The 17777-nt window shown below is 39.8% G+C and overlaps 1 protein-coding gene across 2 annotated transcripts in view; it reads right to left on the reverse strand.

Annotated features, from left to right (window-relative positions):
• The window catches only part of RELN (reelin), a 499373-nt gene that overhangs the window by 6190 nt on the left and 475406 nt on the right, over positions 1 to 17777 (reverse strand). Inside the window, exons 58-64 of one of the 2 annotated variants that reach the window (XM_032873313.1) lie at positions 12498 to 12571; positions 11518 to 11679; positions 10632 to 10789; positions 7741 to 7960; positions 5565 to 5762; positions 4849 to 4947; positions 404 to 409 (exon numbers count right to left, since the gene is read on the reverse strand). In XM_032873313.1, coding sequence (XP_032729204.1) covers positions 404 to 409; positions 4849 to 4947; positions 5565 to 5762; positions 7741 to 7960; positions 10632 to 10789; positions 11518 to 11679; positions 12498 to 12571 — 917 coding nt within the window. The remainder of the gene's footprint in view (positions 1 to 403; positions 410 to 4848; positions 4948 to 5564; positions 5763 to 7740; positions 7961 to 10631; positions 10790 to 11517; positions 11680 to 12497; positions 12572 to 17777) is intronic. The other variant, XM_032873314.1, reaches the window with a different exon arrangement.

Consider the following 17777-nt stretch of genomic DNA (forward strand, 5'->3'; position numbering starts at 1 on the left):
GACATTACATTTAATCAGAGCTCCTAGGTCTTTGGCACAGATTTCTAGTTTTAATTTCCCTTCAAAACAAGCTTATAAACTATGAGCACTTCAAAAGTACCTAATACAGTCCCAGGCATAAAGTCAAATTTGTCACCCAATGAAGCAAGGCTGATTAGCGCTCTGTCTACGTTGTTGTGCCCAGTATTTGCATGCACATTAGAGAATCGCCACAAGGTTGCTGAACCCTGAGTTAACTTGATATAGGTTTCAAATGTCCCAGTATATCTCAGTATCATATATAACTTTGTTTTCACACTATATCTTTTTAATTGCAAAGGTCTTCGACAACACTTCTGTTAACGTAGGTAACACTGATGAAACTATTAGTCTATGGTTACCCAGAATTAGTAAGAGGACTTACCTTACTCTAGTGGAAAACCAATGACAGCAAATAATGAAATACAACACAAGTTAAAAAATGCCTTTCAATGCATGCAGCACTGTGATTAGTCATAAAAGTCTGATCAGGTTTAGATGCAATATAGGATTTTTCATCTCTTTTGAAAATAAAAATTAAAGAAGTTAATTCTTATTCTTTGATACCTAATATATACATATATTTAACTTTTTAATGTAATGCAACATGCAATATTTGCTCATAACCATATGTCAAGGTACATGTAGCTTAGTACTACATTTGGCATAAATGTTGCATATAAAGCATAAATATGAAAGTAGCAGTAAATAACTGACATTAATTTTGCTATCTGTTTTTTTCAATTATTCACATTTTAGAAAATCCTTATTTCTTAATATATTAAGGAATGGGCTTTAAAAAATGCAGAAGTCCTCTACATCAGATAACACAGTCAAATTAATAAAGGATAAATATGCTTTGCAACAAATGTACTCTGCTCATTTCTAGAAATCATTTGTGCCAAAAATGACAGTATTTTGATAATGAATAGCATGAGGGGATGGTCATGATGGTACTCATATTATTAAAATCTGATAGATGCATTTAAGACCATAGTTAGCAACATACTGGTTTTCATTCCCAGTAAATGTGGTAAAAATTCAATTCTTAGTAAATCAATTCACAAAGGCTCTTTACTGAGCAATTTGCTTTCAAGGTACACATGCAAAAATTGGCCCACTTCATTATACACATGACAGGTTGTGACTTAAACACGTACACAAAAAAAATGTGATTTGTGAATGAAATGCATAGTTGGGTGAGGGAGATTCTTAGGATAGAAGGATGAGTGCCCAACAGAAAAGATTAGAACCCCAAATTTTCTTTTATCCTAAGAAGAACCCCACCAGCATGGATCTTGTGAGGGGTCTGCCCAAGTGTGTTCACAAACATTTACTGAAAAATGTTCTATACTAGCAAGTGAATTCAGAGAAATTAGGTTTCTGACATGATTGTCAGTGACTGTGTTAGACTACATTGTTCAGACTTTACAGAATAAGGCTTTTTGGTAAGCTAGTGAGGCTGGAAGAAACTCATCTGTCAATTCAGTCCATCTGTTTTACGCCAGAATAGTGGGGGCCAATCGTCACAAAGTGCTTTTCGTGGGCAGGTTTTATTGAAAAACATCACGAAAATGAAAAGATTTCACTCTCAAACAAGCATAAAGCATAAACTAACTTTGCTTGTTAAATGCTAAATGGTGCTTTTTATCTTCATGGTGTGGGGCCTGTCACTCCGTACATCCATATTTATGAAATACAAATCCTTGCATATGGAGCATGTTAGAATTACGCCGCTAGATTACACATTTATTATGTATGTTGTCAATTTCGGATGCATTCCTAAACCCTGAAATATATTCAAAAGTGCTGAATTTGTTCTCATCGAACTCTTTTCTCTTCTTTGTTAATATGGGCAGTGGTGAGGTTAAACTCAAGATACCATGCGTGACCACAATTTTTCTTTCTAGGGATTTTTAGCATGTGTCCTTAGTGCACATGCACAGAAGCAAAACTATGGTAATAAAGCTAGATTAAGGCCAGTCTGTACTCAGAAAAGAAAATATGTTCTAAAAATGTAATGGTTTTTCAACCATTAGTTGCAAAAACATATTAGCAGCCCTCTTTGTGGTAATCTGTTAGGGGAGGGCTTGTATCTCTTTTGATTTGTATCCCAGTCTCCTCTCCCATCCACACTTGAGGAGTTAGCCATTCTAGTTTATGTAACTAAATGTTATCATATAAAAGCATAGTGAATTTGAGGATATTTTGAATTATTAGGGATATATGGGTGTATTCTACTTCTAAATATACATCCACTGTAGCAAAATTATAATTGGTAATATTTGTGAATCATGAAATGAACCTTGGATAGTTTCTTTGTGCCTCATTTGGTTGAAAGACACTCTGGAAAATTATTGTGTTTTGTTTTTCTGAATTTTCTGGACCTTTCTTTTTTATTTTAAGCTCAACAAATGAATAACTTGAAGTAATTATTCTATAGAGCTTCAACAGCATATTAATTAGTAAATGCCTTAAAAGTTTTGACTCTTCTGAAAAGAAGTACTTTGAAAGGGTACAGTGGTATATGGAGAGATGTTAAATCCTATGACAAGAGCAAAATACCACAAAGATAGTTCTGAAAATATAATTTCTCTGTATTGGTATTTCTCTCCCCCCCCCAAAAAGAAAGAAAACCAAGTGACTCCTTTAATTTTAACAAGTTTTAAAAATGTCATTAAAGAGATAGTATTTGCTTCTAAAATTACATGTGTATTATATAAAAATAAAATTATATGGTGATATGTGTGAAGCTATAATTTTTATATTATTCACTGAAAGTATTCATGTGTGATGATGCTCTTTCCTCACTCAAAATGTTTCAGTGTCTTGAAAGTCTGAGAGAATCGGGCAGAGTAAGAGCAGAAAGGTGCCTGGTAAGTGATAAGATTCTTGAAAGTACTAAAAGTCTGGAGATGGATTGAAAGTGAAGTCTTTACAAATACAGATTATTTCTCCAGAAAAATATGGGAAACAATAGGTATGATTGATAGGATAGATTCCAGAGAATCTGAACTTGATTCTTCTAGTAATGTCATGATGCTGGCGGCTGCTTCTAAAAATTAATACCAGCACCAGGTATTCCTGAACAGGGAACAAAGAACAGAGCTCTGCTTCAAAGTTGCAAAGGGGTTGTTTCACACCAGGGCAAGATATTTGCACAGCTGAGCCCACTTGCTCTTTAACTCTGTCTAAGGAAGGGTATGACGGTGATGATAAGCCTCTGAAATCAGCAACTGATCACTGAAATTGCTTGGCTGGGTGGCAGAAAAACTATCTACTCGCACCCATGCTATGCCTACCCCAGGGTGTATTAGCTGCCTTCTCTTGAGGACTGTCAGGTTTTGAAGTTTCCATAGGAGTTGGTAATGCTTTGTCAGGCACAGGAAGCCCCATTAATGTAAACTGACTTGGCGAGAGACTTGAAAGACAGAAAGTGTTTATTGACTCTAACTCCGATTCTCAACCAGTTTATTAGAATCACCCGAGGTGCTTTTATAACAAAGACTGATGCTCAGGTCCCACTGTGGATCAGTTTAAATCATCTTTGGGATGTTTCCTTCCCCAAGCTCCTAAGTGATTCTGGTGTTGGATCAGACTGAGAAGTGCTGCTCTGAAGGGCGAGTAGTTAGGACAGAAAGGCTCTGGGGCTGGTTTTTGGGTCTATTTGGACACATTTCTGGCTTTACCATATGTAGATATGTATTCATTTTAGAGCCCAGGTATTCTCCTGGAAGCATGTATTCTGAGGAAGTCAGTGTCTCAGTAAAATTCAGCCTCATAAAGATCCAAATGAGTGTGGACTTTTATTTTAAACTTCAACTTTGTCTTGTGGAGGCAGAGCCCAGCAAGTTGTCCAAAGCAGCAGAGCGCACAGTGGGGGCTTGTGTGGGGACCAGGTTGTTCTTGGATTTGGGGGTTGATATGGATGCCATGCAAGCAGGTGCCTCAGTGAAAACTAAGACGAGGGCTAACTCAAGACTGGAAAATTCAGCTCATGGCTATGATTGAAAGAAAACAAATCTGGTAGTTTGCCTACCAATCGATCATTTAAGTTTGCTTTCAAAATGACTGAAATCAGCCAAAGGACTGATTTCATTTTTGGTTTGGTAAACAGAATGAACATTTGAACCTATCTACCGAGAAGATTCGCCTCTCCTTGCCAACCACTTGGAGCCATCAGTCCGAACCCGTCGAGACATAAGCATTCCAGTTCTACAGGAACTAGATTGTTAGAGAAAAAGCAAGTCATCTCTCTGCGGAACAGTTAACCCGGCTAGGCGAGAGCAGTGCCAACTTTATCATACAGGAGAAACCACAGGGGAACACCTTCCACATGCTTGGTGCGGGGGTTGGTCAGGGGGACTCGGAAACCACAAAGTCCTTGCTCTGGTGGCGACTGTGGCATTTCACAGAAGAATACCTTGGGATCTGTGGCTCAGACAGGTGTTTGTAACTGGGCGCCTTAGCTAGAAATAGACCCCTTCTCTGTTCAGGACATCATGCCATTTTATAAGGCAACCCAGATGTGACAAGGACATTGTTTCCCATTTATCTCGAGACTTTTGTGTCACCCAATTTCACTATTATGGTCGAATCTGCAGATACGTCTTTTGCTTATTGAAGTTTTCTAAGGCAATTAAATTGTTTCGGGACTTTCCTACTTCAGGTTGACTCGAGCTACAAATAGCAGTTGTGGTAAGGGCGAAGACCAAAGTCTCCTGGGGGCTTCTTATCAGAACGGTTGTTACTGAATTAAGAAGCATGCCATAGCAAAAGAATATCAAACCTTCCCAAAATGGACAAGGGAGCTATCTATCAGATACTCACAGGACGACCTCCACATGGTCCAAAGCCCATTGATCATGACCTGTTCCGTTGTGGCGAGGTTGCCACCAGCGCAATAAAACTCCTTTCATCCGTGCCTCCCTGGGTCACAGAAGGACAAAGAGGTTACCCGCTAGAAGACAAACTTCTGGTATGCCATTTCCAGACCTCGAAGGTAAGAGGCCTGTCTAACTCAACATGACTGAGCGTATGAATTCGGATTCGCTTAGTTCACGGTACCCTTTTGAGCAGCATTAAATTTCATTGGCGACTCAGGGACCTAGAATCCGTTTCCCTCTCCCTCCTGGCTTCTCCTTGCTCCAGCAGCAGCTGGAAGAGCTTTGAATTTGGTCCATGTCTGGGCCATGCCTTCTGCATGAGAGGTGCTGAGCTAGAACTGGGGGTGCGGTGCTCAACCATAGGAACCCCATTGCCTAGCCTCAGAAAACCTGCAGAAGATTAAAAACGTTCTTCTCTAAAAGACTAGAAATCCCCATCAGAGAAAGGGAAATCAGCAAAAAGCGCCCCTGCATTTAGTTGTTAGGTTCTCTTCCCTCTTGAGCCCTGCACCCCCACGCCGCGCCTCACAGGGAGCAGCGACACAACTCTGGGGATCTGGGTTCGTCAGGGTTCTGCCGCCACCTGCTTGGGTGGGGTCAGTGCAGTAACCTCACGCTCCGAGCTCCATCTCACGGATTCCTGGCAATCGGGCCACTTACAGGGGAACGTTGTAGGACACCCTCTGCGCCTGTGTGAAGTCCTTGGGCTGGTGCTGCGCGATGACGTGCCACGTGATGCCGTTGTTGACGCTGTACTGTAGCAGCACCGCCTTGTCCACGGCGTGCGGGCCGCTCACGTCGCTGTTGCAGCTGTCCGTCTGGGACGTGCTTCCAATTTGCAGAACAAACATGATTTTGCTGCAAATACAGGTAAATGCATGTCAGGGAGTAGTAGAAGAGTTCTAGTTTTTTTTTTTTTTTAAACCTTTCCTGATCCTAAAGTCCATCATTTCTGAGCTCAGAGAGTAGAAATGGAAGCATCCCGTCTTAGGACTAAGGCATGTAAATAAATTAATGTATTTATATTAACCTTTACCTCCTATGAGAAATAAGGTGGGCTTTCTACACCAAGAAAACAATTTTACTTCTATTCTCTGGAAGGTAAAATGGGCCAAATAGGCATGAGGAGATAGGACCAGGAATAAAACCACAATATTTATGCTACATACTTTTTTTTTTTTTTAAACCAAACAGCTCCAAGCTGAACAGCATCTGCACAAGGATAAATCATCAGGTCTATTTTAGGAGAGGCTGTCTGGAGATCAGAAAGGAGGGAAAACTGAGTTGGATATGCAGGCTCTGGACCGTACCTGCGATTCCATTTGAAGTGTCTTTTTTTTTTTTTTTTAAAGATTTTATTTATTTATTTGACAGACAGAGATCACAAGTAGGCAGAGAGGCAGGCAGAGAGAGAGGAAGGGAAGCAGGCTCCCCGTTGAGCAGAGAGCCCGATGCGGGACTCGATCCCAGGACCCTGAGATCATGACCTGAGCCGAAGGCAGCGGCTTAACCCACTGAGCCACCCAGGCGCCCTGAAGTGTCTTTTTGCTTTTTACGGGCATCCTTGCCCTTAGAAGATACAGTTTTTAAACACAGGAAATCTATTCTAATAAGAGTCCTAGTGATTAATAGAGTGGTGCCATTTACAGGAGCTGGTGACATAAGGCAGCAAACTTAACACTTGTAAATTCATAAAAAAAACTTGCTTGCACAACATGGTGTGCAATTGTTCGTTAAGCAGCTACTTGTCGCTGTATATGGGGTCAAGGGAAACATCAGGCTGTCCCCAGATTAAGTCCATCTTTCTGGCAGGAAAACATGGGATGGGTGACTGTAACTTCTGGCACCTCTGTGGTTACCACAAAGGACTTAATTGTATTTTCCTTGTTTATCACACCGAAAGACCCTAAACTTGCCTTTCTGCTTCTGAAAATACATCACGAATGTTTTCCAAAGTCAAAAACCTTGAGTAAATTATGTGTACATTTTTATTAACCAAGTATCTGATTCTCAATGTCCTCGTAGCTCTGGAACACCTCTCAGTAGTCAGGGAATACTCTAGTTAGCACTTTGCAGTCTTCGTGGACCCTTGGAATCTTTTTTCTGAATTACACAGGGAGAAAGTCATGTTTGTGTGGATAAGGTGGCAGAGCTGGGAAGGAGCAGGTGGGGAAGGGAATCCAACCTTCCTGGGATCCTTTTGTCTCTGTCACTTCCCAGGTCGATTTGCACAGTCCCCATCCACTCTGCTCTCCGTTAATAAGCAGTTCCAAGAACATGAGAATTTTGAAAGTTCCTATCTATCCTCCATTTCTGTTTATTGTAACCACGTATGTTAAATATAGTTATATGTTTGCCTGACTATAAATCTACTCCATGGATACATTTGTATTTACATACTTGCAAATGGTCAACATGAAATTATCTATAGAGTGATCTACAACCCATTTAACATTTTTTTGTTGTTATTTTTTTAACTTTACTGAGACCTGATTGACATAAAACATTGTATAGGCTTAAGGTATACAGCACATTGATTTGAGCCACATCAGTTTTTATTTTTGGCCACTTCTCCTGGCTTATGCCTATGTCACCACCACTCAGCCAGAATACGTGAAGAAAAACAAGGTAGTTCTACAATAAATTGAAGCAAAGCATAACTCTGAGTGGGGAAAACATACATTGCTTTCTCCTACCAAATTCAAGTGACATTTAGGTCTCCACTGCTTTGTGACACCCATGCTTTGAAGTTCATGGTGATATTTAACAGACAGCAGAAAGTGACCAGTCTTGTGGCCAGTTCTGGGTCTGAACTACAACAAAGGAGTTTGGTTACCTTGCTCGGGTGAGATCCAGAGGCTTGGTGGCCGCCTGTCGTATCTGACAGCCATTAAAATAGAGTGAGTCTCCATGGGCGTAGGGTGCCAGCTGCCCACAGCCACTTCCTATCACCCCACCTTGGATGGTCTCCCAGTTTGCTTCAGTGACTCTTGCTGACTCAAAATTATCTTTGATATAGCTGGGAAGATCATGACTGAAAACAGAGCAATCGTCACCTAGAGGGAAGGGAATAATTGCAAAAGTTAGCTAAAAGAAGTGGCATCATTAAAGATGATTTTAGGCTTAATCCATTCTTGTTATTATAAGAGCGACAACATACTGGGCAGATACAGACTCCCAGAAATAAATGTTTTCTTTGTATTGGAGCAATTATCGGCTTATGTTCTTTTTTTATATTTATTTTTATTTCTTATTTATTTTTAAAGATTTTATTTATTTATTTGACACAAGAGAGATCACAAGTAGACAGAGAGGCAGGCAGAGAGAAAGAAGGGGGGAAACAGGCTCCCTGCTCAGCAGAGAGCCCGACGCAGGACTCAATCCCAGGACCCCGAGATCATGACCTGAGCCGAAGGCAGAGGCTTAACCCACTGAGCCACCCAGGCACCCCTGGCTTATGTTCTTGAAAAAAATCCCACTTTCTCTGAGTGAATGTGTGCTACACTGTGTAGGGGCTAATGTACTGACTGCTCACATGAATTGACTATGTAAATACCCAGCATCTGGCCAGGCCTACAAGTTTACCAATGATGGGTCTTGCAGGAGAGCTCTCACCCTGGCCTGAGAAGCCAACCTAATTTCTTTCTCCCCAGCATGCCTTTGCAGCAGGAAATAGGATAAGTCATATTCTTGTTCTTCCAGCTCTATACTTGAATCTTGAGAGCAGAGTCTGCATTTTATTCATTGTTGGATTCTAGCACCTAACACAATACTTAGCACATGTAAGATATGCAATAACAAGGTGATATAAATAAACGAATAGTGAATAGGCTGGAAGGATGAGAGCACTGAGCTGAAATATTGGCATTTAAGATAGAACATTAGCAAATGTGTATGTGTTTGCATTCGCCCTTGAATTGAACAGCACAACTTCCCTAAATAGCTATGATAGTTCTATATCAAAAGGTCATGGCTCTAGCTCTGTGGGTTCAGGGGAGAGGGCAAATTCCAGACATCTGGGACTCCTTGTGAGACATCTGATTTGTTCATGTGCCTAAAGTTCAAGGTGTCCAGCTAACACGTGGACAGATACAGGTGGTCTTATTGGTAATGAGACCAGAGGAAAGAGATCATGGCTAAGTGATTTCTGACATGAGAGATGTGCAGTCATGTACATTAATCATACTCATTTCATTTGGAGGCCAGGAAATAGCATCAACCAAGAAATCTAACTATATTCTACTCCAGAAGTCAAATCTGTGGATTTTTCCATTATAAAAACTTCCCATTAGGGAAGTTGTATAATTTTGCTCCTCTTTGGATTAAGCTCCCAGTTATGAGAGACAGCAAGGTTGACTGGAAAGAACAACTGAGTAATGGTCATCTTCTGACACTGACTAGCTGTATTCATCTTAGGCAAGTCACTTAAGTTCCCTGAGTCTCAGTTTCTTTACCTATGAAGTGGGAATAATTATATTAACCACAGCTAACTTATGGGGATATCATAAGTCGTAAATGACTGCTGAATAAATAGGGGGACACTGTGTAAGTAGTAAAGTACAAGGCAATGAAAGGATTCACTGAGCATTGCTATATGCCAAGTATTAGGCGCTGAGGATATAATGGTGATTATGTAGATTCTGTAACAACAGAAACCTGTTGGAAACCCTGCATCAGAGGAAAGCAGACTTCAGGCCTTCTCTCGGGCCAAGGGAACAGTTTCCTATGATGTTAGGGGTTGAGTAGATACTCAGTCCCAAATCATATATTCGGCTTCTAGAAGCCCAAGCAGTAAAAAGGTATTTTTTTTTTTTTGCATGTGTGTATGTGTGTTTGTGTGTGTGTGTGTGTGTGTGTGTGAGAGAGAGAGAGAGAGAGAGAGAGAGAAAGTGACCTAGAAAACAGAATATCTTGAATCATCAGCTACATCTTGGGAGGACGGGGCAGCTGCTACTGGAGAGACTGAGAAAGAAGGAATACCGGCAAAGTAACCAGGGATGGGCAGCCAGGACAGGAAGGAAAGAGGCCCAGAAGTGAAAATAAAGTGCTGGGGGTAGTGGTTGAGTCAGGGAGTTAAATGGAGGATGGGGAATATGCAGTGCTATAGAATTCTGTATTTTATATTATTTTAAAAAAGATTTATTTATTTACTTATTCATTTAGAGGAGCGCATGAGCAGGGGGAGGGGCAGAGAGAAAGGGAGAGAGAATCTTAAACGGGCTCTACGTGCAGCGTGGAGCCTGACACGGAGCTCGATCTCAGGACCCTGAATCATGATCTGAGCCGAAATCAAGAGTCAGCCACCTAACTGACTGAGCCACCCAGGCAGGGCCCAGAATTCTGCATTTAAAAAAATACTTTAAGGAACACGGCAGAAAATTATCCTTGGCACTTCATTCCAAAGATAAAGAATGCTGTGATTAAAGGGTGTGTCATCAACCTCAAATCCCTCAGGGCTGGAGTTTTTCTTTCTTTCTCCGTGGACTTTTGCTTTTTTAAATTTTTTTTCAAAAGATTTTATTTATTTATTTGACAGAGCACAAGCAGGTGGAACGGCAGGCTCTCTGCTGAGCAGGAAGCCTGATGCTGGACTCGATCCCAGGACCCTGGGACCATGACCTGAACTCCCCCAGGTGCCCCAACCCTCCTGGTGGTCTTTGTATACGTGTTGATGTGAGGAGAACCTCATGGTCTTTTGTATTAAAAGTGACAGCCTGGGATTCAGACCTTGGAAACTTTCATCACAGATGCAGACGGCGCCCGTGGTGCAGTATCCATGCCCACTGCAGAGCCTGGGGCAAGCCTCTCCGATGTACACGTGGTCGATCGCCCAGCTTTGCTTCTCCGTTTCTTCCCCCTTCTGGATCCAGCGGAACTGTGTTGCACTGGAAGTCCAGAGAGAGCAGGAGGTTTCAATAGCCTGTTATTTCCTGTGGCTGTGTCCCACCTCCAGCCCTGGGAATGGGGACTATTTCTGAGAAAAGGATGCCCCCAAGCTTCTCCTTGAAGCACCCAAGTCAATGGTGAGTGAACATGTAGCCCCTCAGACTCTGGGGATATCTCCCAAAGTGCCATTCTGGAAGCTTGTACCTTCCCTGAGGGTTTGATGTGAATTTCCTATTCTATTCCATAATCAATTTGTGTCCCTTTTTCTTATTGAGGTATATCATTTTCCAAATTTTTGAGTAAAGTGAATGCTGCTCTAGGAAGATTGCACTCTATCATATTCAGCCTGTGGCTTCGTGTAATCAAACCAGCCCTGCATACCCCAGAGGGTATCTGTATATGGGATGAGGAGTGCAGCCTTCGGGAATCACATACACTCGAGCAGATACGGTGCCAACTCCAGGTCTTTGAGTGTCTGTGATTTGGGGCCTGTGATTGAGCTTGGCTTGTGCTGTGGTATTTTATCCAAAGCAAATTTAAGATCTGTAGCATTTACAGACAAGATCCTATGTCTTCCTATTTCTTCTTGGGACATGCCATTGCCATATGGGGACATGGGTTGGTGAAAGGAGGGAGAGGGTACCACAGCTGTAATGGAATGTCACTGCAGGAGCTCTGTAGAGATTGCCAGATAATCCCACCAAGTTTACCTTCGTATGCAATTTACCTGGAGGAGACATGGTCAGGCAGCTGAATGGTGATTCTTTTCCAGCTCGAGCTGTTGACAGAATTGTAGATGGTGGCTTCATGGAACTGGAAGGGGGAGCAGCCGATGCTGTTTGAAGAGGAAGGAAGGCACTGGGTCTGAACGAGCTGCCAGGAATCAGACCTGTGGAAACCACAGAAGTTATGGTAGACAACTCTTAAGAGGAAATAGATGACTTGACAATGTCAACGTAACCCTTTGGGGTTGGGTTAAATTGAGGTATTTTTATGTAAGTTTTCTATTTCCTGTATATATTTATAAACACAATGAAAAGTAAAACTGAAAATAATTTCAAATAAGATATAACCCTTTACAAGCACAGGAATATATTCACAGATAATAGAATAAAATAATAGCATGCCCGCTACTGCATTCTAATGGCTTCCTCCCACTGGTATTATTACCAGAAATATACCTGCAGTTGATTGACAAAACTCTCTGTTTATCCAAACTTAACTCTCCATTATTCATTTTCAAAAGTGGTGGTGGGGGACAGGGCTCTCAACATCCCAATAAAGTAACTGCACTGTGTCAGACTTTTACTAGGCTTCAAGACATGTGACTCTAGCTGCAGCATATTTAGATCTTGTATTGATTTAAATTCTCATTAAGGTTGGTTGAAAATGAGCAACATGAATAAAAGAGAAATCTACTTTGAGGACAAACGTAGTATCTTACTTAGTTTAAAAGACAAAAAAAATTTGTTGGCTTGCAGCCAGTCTAGTAGGAAAATGATTTTTCTCAGTTTGAAGGAAATTTCTGAAAATAAGACATTCATGGAAGTTTTATATAAAGGAAATGAATAATGTGAAATAAACATAAACTGTACTTTTAATATAAAAGGTTGCTCCCCTGTAGCTGCTTTAAAAATAGACAATCATCTGAAGTTGTATTCAAGTTTGGAAGAATGTAAAAATTTATTCCAAAATTATTTCACAAACCTTGCATCCTTAGTGTACTCCAACATTACGGAATGAAGGTCACCACAGGAAGTAGCTTCGCAACCCACCACAATCTAAAACAAACATAAACGAAAAGTGTGTACAGGGAAGATTAAATACCTGTCACTAATTAATTAAATCCCTCTCTCTAAATTATGCCTCTAATGGGAAATCAACAAATATTCAGAGCAGCTTTTACAGAGCAACGTGCCAGAATACCAATATTACTTTTTTTTTTTTTTTGAGTTCCGTTAAAAATATGCAACTTTGTGTGAAGATAAGAATCAAGGTTTAAAAAAAGCACTAATTTTCGGGGGGCCTGGGTGGCTCAGTCATTAAGCATCTGCTTTCAGCTCAGGTCATGATCCCAGGGTCCTGGGATTGAGTCCCGCATTAGGCTCCCTGCTCAGCAGGGAAGACTGCTTCTCTCTCTCCCACTCCCCCTGCTTGTGTTCCCTCTCTCACTGTGTCTCTCTCTGTCAAATAAATAAATCTTTAAAAAAAAAGTATTTATTCTAATAAAGAGCTGGTTGTTTTAAATGATGAAATTGATAAGCCTTTAGTTAGACTCATCAAGAAAAAGAGAGAGGATGCAAATAGATATCAGATATCAGATATCAAAGAGGAAAAATAACAACTGACATCACAGAAATACAAGGGTTATAAAAGAATACTATAAAAGTTATATTCTGACAAATTGGACAACGTGGAAGAAATGGATAAATTCCTAGAAACATACACTCTTCCAAAAATGAATCAGGAAGAAAGAGAAAATGTCAACAGACTGATTATAAGTAACAAAACTGAGGCAATAATGAAAAACTCTCCCAACAAACAAAAGCCCTCTCAGATGGCTTCATAGATGAATTCTACCAAATACTCAAAGAAGACTTAATATCTGTTCTTCTCAAACTATTCCAAAAAATAAAAGAGGAAGGAAAATTTCCAAATTTATTCTACAAGGCCAGCGTTAACATGACACCCAAACCAGACAGAGACACTACAGAAAAAGAAAACTACAAGCCAATATTCTTTAAAAAAAAAAAAAAAAAGGAAAGATTTATTTATTTATGAGAGAGAAAGAGAGAGCACAAGCACATGTGAGTGGAGGGAGGGGCAGAGGGAGTGAATCCTCAAGCTGACTCCCTGCTAAACACAGAGCCCAATGTGGGGCTCAATCCTACCACCTCTAAGATCACAACCTGAGCCAAAACCAAGATTGGAAACTTAACTGACTGAGATATCAAGCATCCCAGCCAATATCCTCTTTTTTTTTTTTTTTTTTAAGATTTTATTTAACAGAGAGAGAGAGAGAGATCACAAGTAGGCAGGGAGGCAGGCAGAGAGAGAGGGAGAAGCAGGCTCCCTGCTGAGCAGAGAGCCCGATGCGGGGCTCGATCCCAGGACCCTGAGACCATGACCCGAGCTGAAGGCAAAGGCTTAACCCACTGAGCCACCCAGGAGGCTCCTCTTTTTTTTTTTTTAAAGGTTTTATTTTTAAGTAATTTCTATAGCCAGCGTGGGCTTGAACTTAAAACTGAGATTAAAAGTTGAATGCTGGGGCTCCTGGGTGGCTCAGTGGGTTAAGTCTCCGCCTTCAGCTCAGGTCATGATCTCAGGGTCCTGGGATCGAGACCCTCATCGGACTCTCTGCTCAGCGGGGAGCCTGCTTCTCCCTCTCTCTCTGCCTGCCTCTCTGCCTACTTGTGATCCCTCTCTGTCAAATAAATAAATAAAATCTTAAAAAAAAAAAGTCACATGCTCCACCAACTGAGCCAGCAATGATGAATGTAAATGCAGAAATCCTCAACAAAAATTAGCAAATTGAATTCAACAATACACTAAAAGAATCATTCACCATAATCAAGTGGAATTTATTCCAGAAATGCAGTCATAATTTAATATTTGCAGATCAGCGTGATACGTAACTTTAACAAGAGAAAGCATAAAACTACAGGATCATCTCAATAGGTGCAGTAAAAGCACTGAACACAATTCAACATCCGTTCGTGATAAAAACTCCCACCAAAGTGGGTTTAGAGGGAACATGCTTCAACTTAACAAGGTTATATATGAAAAATCCACAGATAAAAATTCCACAACCCAGTTGCGGAAAACCTGAGAGCTTTTTGTCTAAGATCAGGAACAAGATAAGCATTTCCTCTCTCACTGCTTTTATTCAACATAGTATTGGAAGCTCTAGCTGCAGCAATCAGACAAGAAAAAGAAATAAAAGGCATCCAAATTGGAAAGGAAAAGTGAACCTGTCACCATTTACAGATGACATGATACTATCTATAGAAAACCCTAAAGACTCCACCGAAAAACTGTTAGAACTGAAAAATGAAATCAGTAAAGTTGCTGGGTACAATATTAATATACAGAAATATGTTATATTTCTCTATGCTAATAACAAAGTAGGATAAAGAGAAATGAAGAAAATAATCCCATTTACAATTACACAAAAAAAAGTACCTAGGAAGAAATTTAATCAAGGAGGTGAAAAACTTATACTTTGAAAACTGTAAGATGTTGATGAAAGAAATTGAAGATGATGAAAACAAATGAAAAAACATACCATGCTCATGGATTAGAAGAATTAATATTGTTAAAATGTCCATACTACCCAAAGGCATCTACAGATTCAATGGACTCTCTATCAAAATACCAAATGCATTTTTTTCAGAAATAGAACAAATAATCCTAAAATTTGTATGGAACCACATGACACCCCAAATAGCAAAAGCACTCCTGAGAAAGCACAAAGCTGGAGGCATCACAATCCCAGATTTTAAGATAGACCACAAAGCTGAAGTAATCAGAACAGTATGGTACTGGCACAAAAACAGACACACAGAACAATGGAACAGGATAGAGAGTCAAGAAATAAACCCACGTCTACATGATCAGTTATTCTATGACAAAGGAGGCAAGAACACCAAACAGGAAAATGATAGTCTCTTCAACAAATGTTGTTGTGAAAAATGGAGAGCAACATGTGTAAGAATGAAACTGGACCACTCGCTGAACCATATACAAAAATACATTCAAAATGGATTTAAGACCTAAATGTGAGGGACGCCTGGGTGGCTCAGTGGGTTAAAGCCTCTGCCTTCGGCTCGGGTCATGATCTCAGGGTCCTGGGATGGAGCCCTGCTTCAGGTTCTCTGCTCAGCGGGGAGCCTGCTTCCCTTCCTCTCTCTCTCTCTGCCTGCCTCTCTGCCTACTTGTGATCTCGGTCTGTCAAATAAATAAATAAAATCTTAAAAAAAAAAAAAAAGACCTAAACGTGAGACCAAACTCCTAAGAGAAAACATAGGCAATAATCTCTCGGACATCAGCCAGGGGGAAAAGAAAAAAAGCAAAACCAACTAACTAACTAACTTATTCAGACTACACCAAAATAAAAAGCTTTTGCACAATGAAGGAAACCATCAGCAAAACAAAAAGGTAGCCTACTGAATGGGAGAAGATACTTGCAAATGATATATCTGGTAAGGGATTAATACCGAAGATATACAAAGAACTTACACAATTCAAGACAAACAAACAGAAATCTGTCAAAAAAATGAGCAGAGGACCTGAATATGTTTCCCAAGAGGACATACAGATGGCCAACAGACACCTGAAATGATGATCAACCTCACTAATTATCGGGGGAATGTAGATCAAACCATAATGAGATATCACTGCACACAAATTAGAATGGGTAGTATCAAAAGATAAGAAATAACATGTGTTGGTGAGGATGTGGATGAAAGGGGACCCTTGGGCACAATTGGTGGGAATCTATACTGGGTACAGCCACTATGGAAAATAGTATGGAAGTTCCTCAACAAATTAAAAATAGAAACACCCAATGATCAAATAATTCCACTGCTCAAAGAAAATGAACATACTAATTAAAAAAGATATATGCACCCTTATGTTCACTACAGCATGATTTACAATAGCCAAGATATGGAAGCCATCCAAATGTCCATGAATAGATGAATGGACAAAATATGGGGTATATCTACAATGGAATATTACCTAGCCATAAGAAAGAATAAGATCTTGCCATTTGTGACAACATGGATGGATCTAGAGTGTATTACGCTAAGTGAAGTAAGACAGAGAAAGACAAATACCATATGATTTCACTTATTTGTGTAATCTAAAAAACAAAACAAATGAACAGACAGAAACAGACTTAAAAATACAGAGAACAAACTGGTGACTTCTAGAGGGGGTAGAGGAACGGATGAAATGGGTGAAAATACTGTATTAACACTGGAAGTGACTTAAGATAGTGGTGAGCACTGAGTAATGTACAGAATGTCAAATCACTATGTTGTACATCTGAAACTAATATAACATTTTATGTCAATTATACTTCAGTAATAAAAACAAAAAAGTTAAAAGAGCAAGCTCTTAACCTTTGAGAAAAGTCTTTTTTTTCAAAAACATAAAAGTTTTTGTACAGAAATGACCAGGCCCCATTTTTTTTTCCAGGCCTAATTTTTACCTATCGATCTAGCTAGCTAATTTTAACATTTCTGGATTATGCTATTGTTCTTCAGCTTTTACTACTTGCCAAGTTTGGCAGTTTTGGTAAGACTAATAAGAGTCCGATGCCTCTGCAGGAGGAAAAGGCATTCCATACCAATCAGAGCTGGCTGTAAACAGAATGATATCCATGACTATGCAATAAAACAAACAAAAAAAGTGCTATTTCTATTTACTGGATAAATATAACAACATATTAATCATAAATTTGGGGAAGAAAATTTAGCCGAAAGCAAAGTAACATTTGGAGAATTAATGCAAAGAAACTCGAAGTATGACTGGTTCAAGACATTTTCATTGATATCCTAACTTCCTGAGGCTACTACATTTCTGGCACGAATTTCTATTCTTGTGGTTTTTCCATTTCCATATGAATAAGAGCTTTCCACATTATATGCAATTAAATGTTTGAGTCATTAATATTGCATAAGTGCTATAAAACTTCGGCAATTTAAATTTAAGTCTTAATCATCTAATAATCAACATGTCCTATTTTAGTGCTGATACAGGGGAAGGTTAATGCTAAAAATTTCAGGCCACACACTCATGAATAAAATAGCCCTGGCTTCAGAGAGAGTAAGAAGCATATTCCAATAATGAGAATGGAAATCATAAAAGATATAACTAAAATGCTGTGGTGCTTCTTATGAAGGAGAGACTGTATTTGGTTAAATAGATTGGAAAATAATTCGTCAGAAGTGGAAGATCTTAATTATTCCAGCCACAAGAAAG

Source organism: Lontra canadensis, unplaced genomic scaffold (genome assembly GCF_010015895.1).
Source record: "Lontra canadensis isolate GAN:19392208 unplaced genomic scaffold, GSC_riverotter_1.0 scaffold48, whole genome shotgun sequence".
Classification (NCBI taxonomy): domain Eukaryota; kingdom Metazoa; phylum Chordata; class Mammalia; order Carnivora; family Mustelidae; genus Lontra; species Lontra canadensis.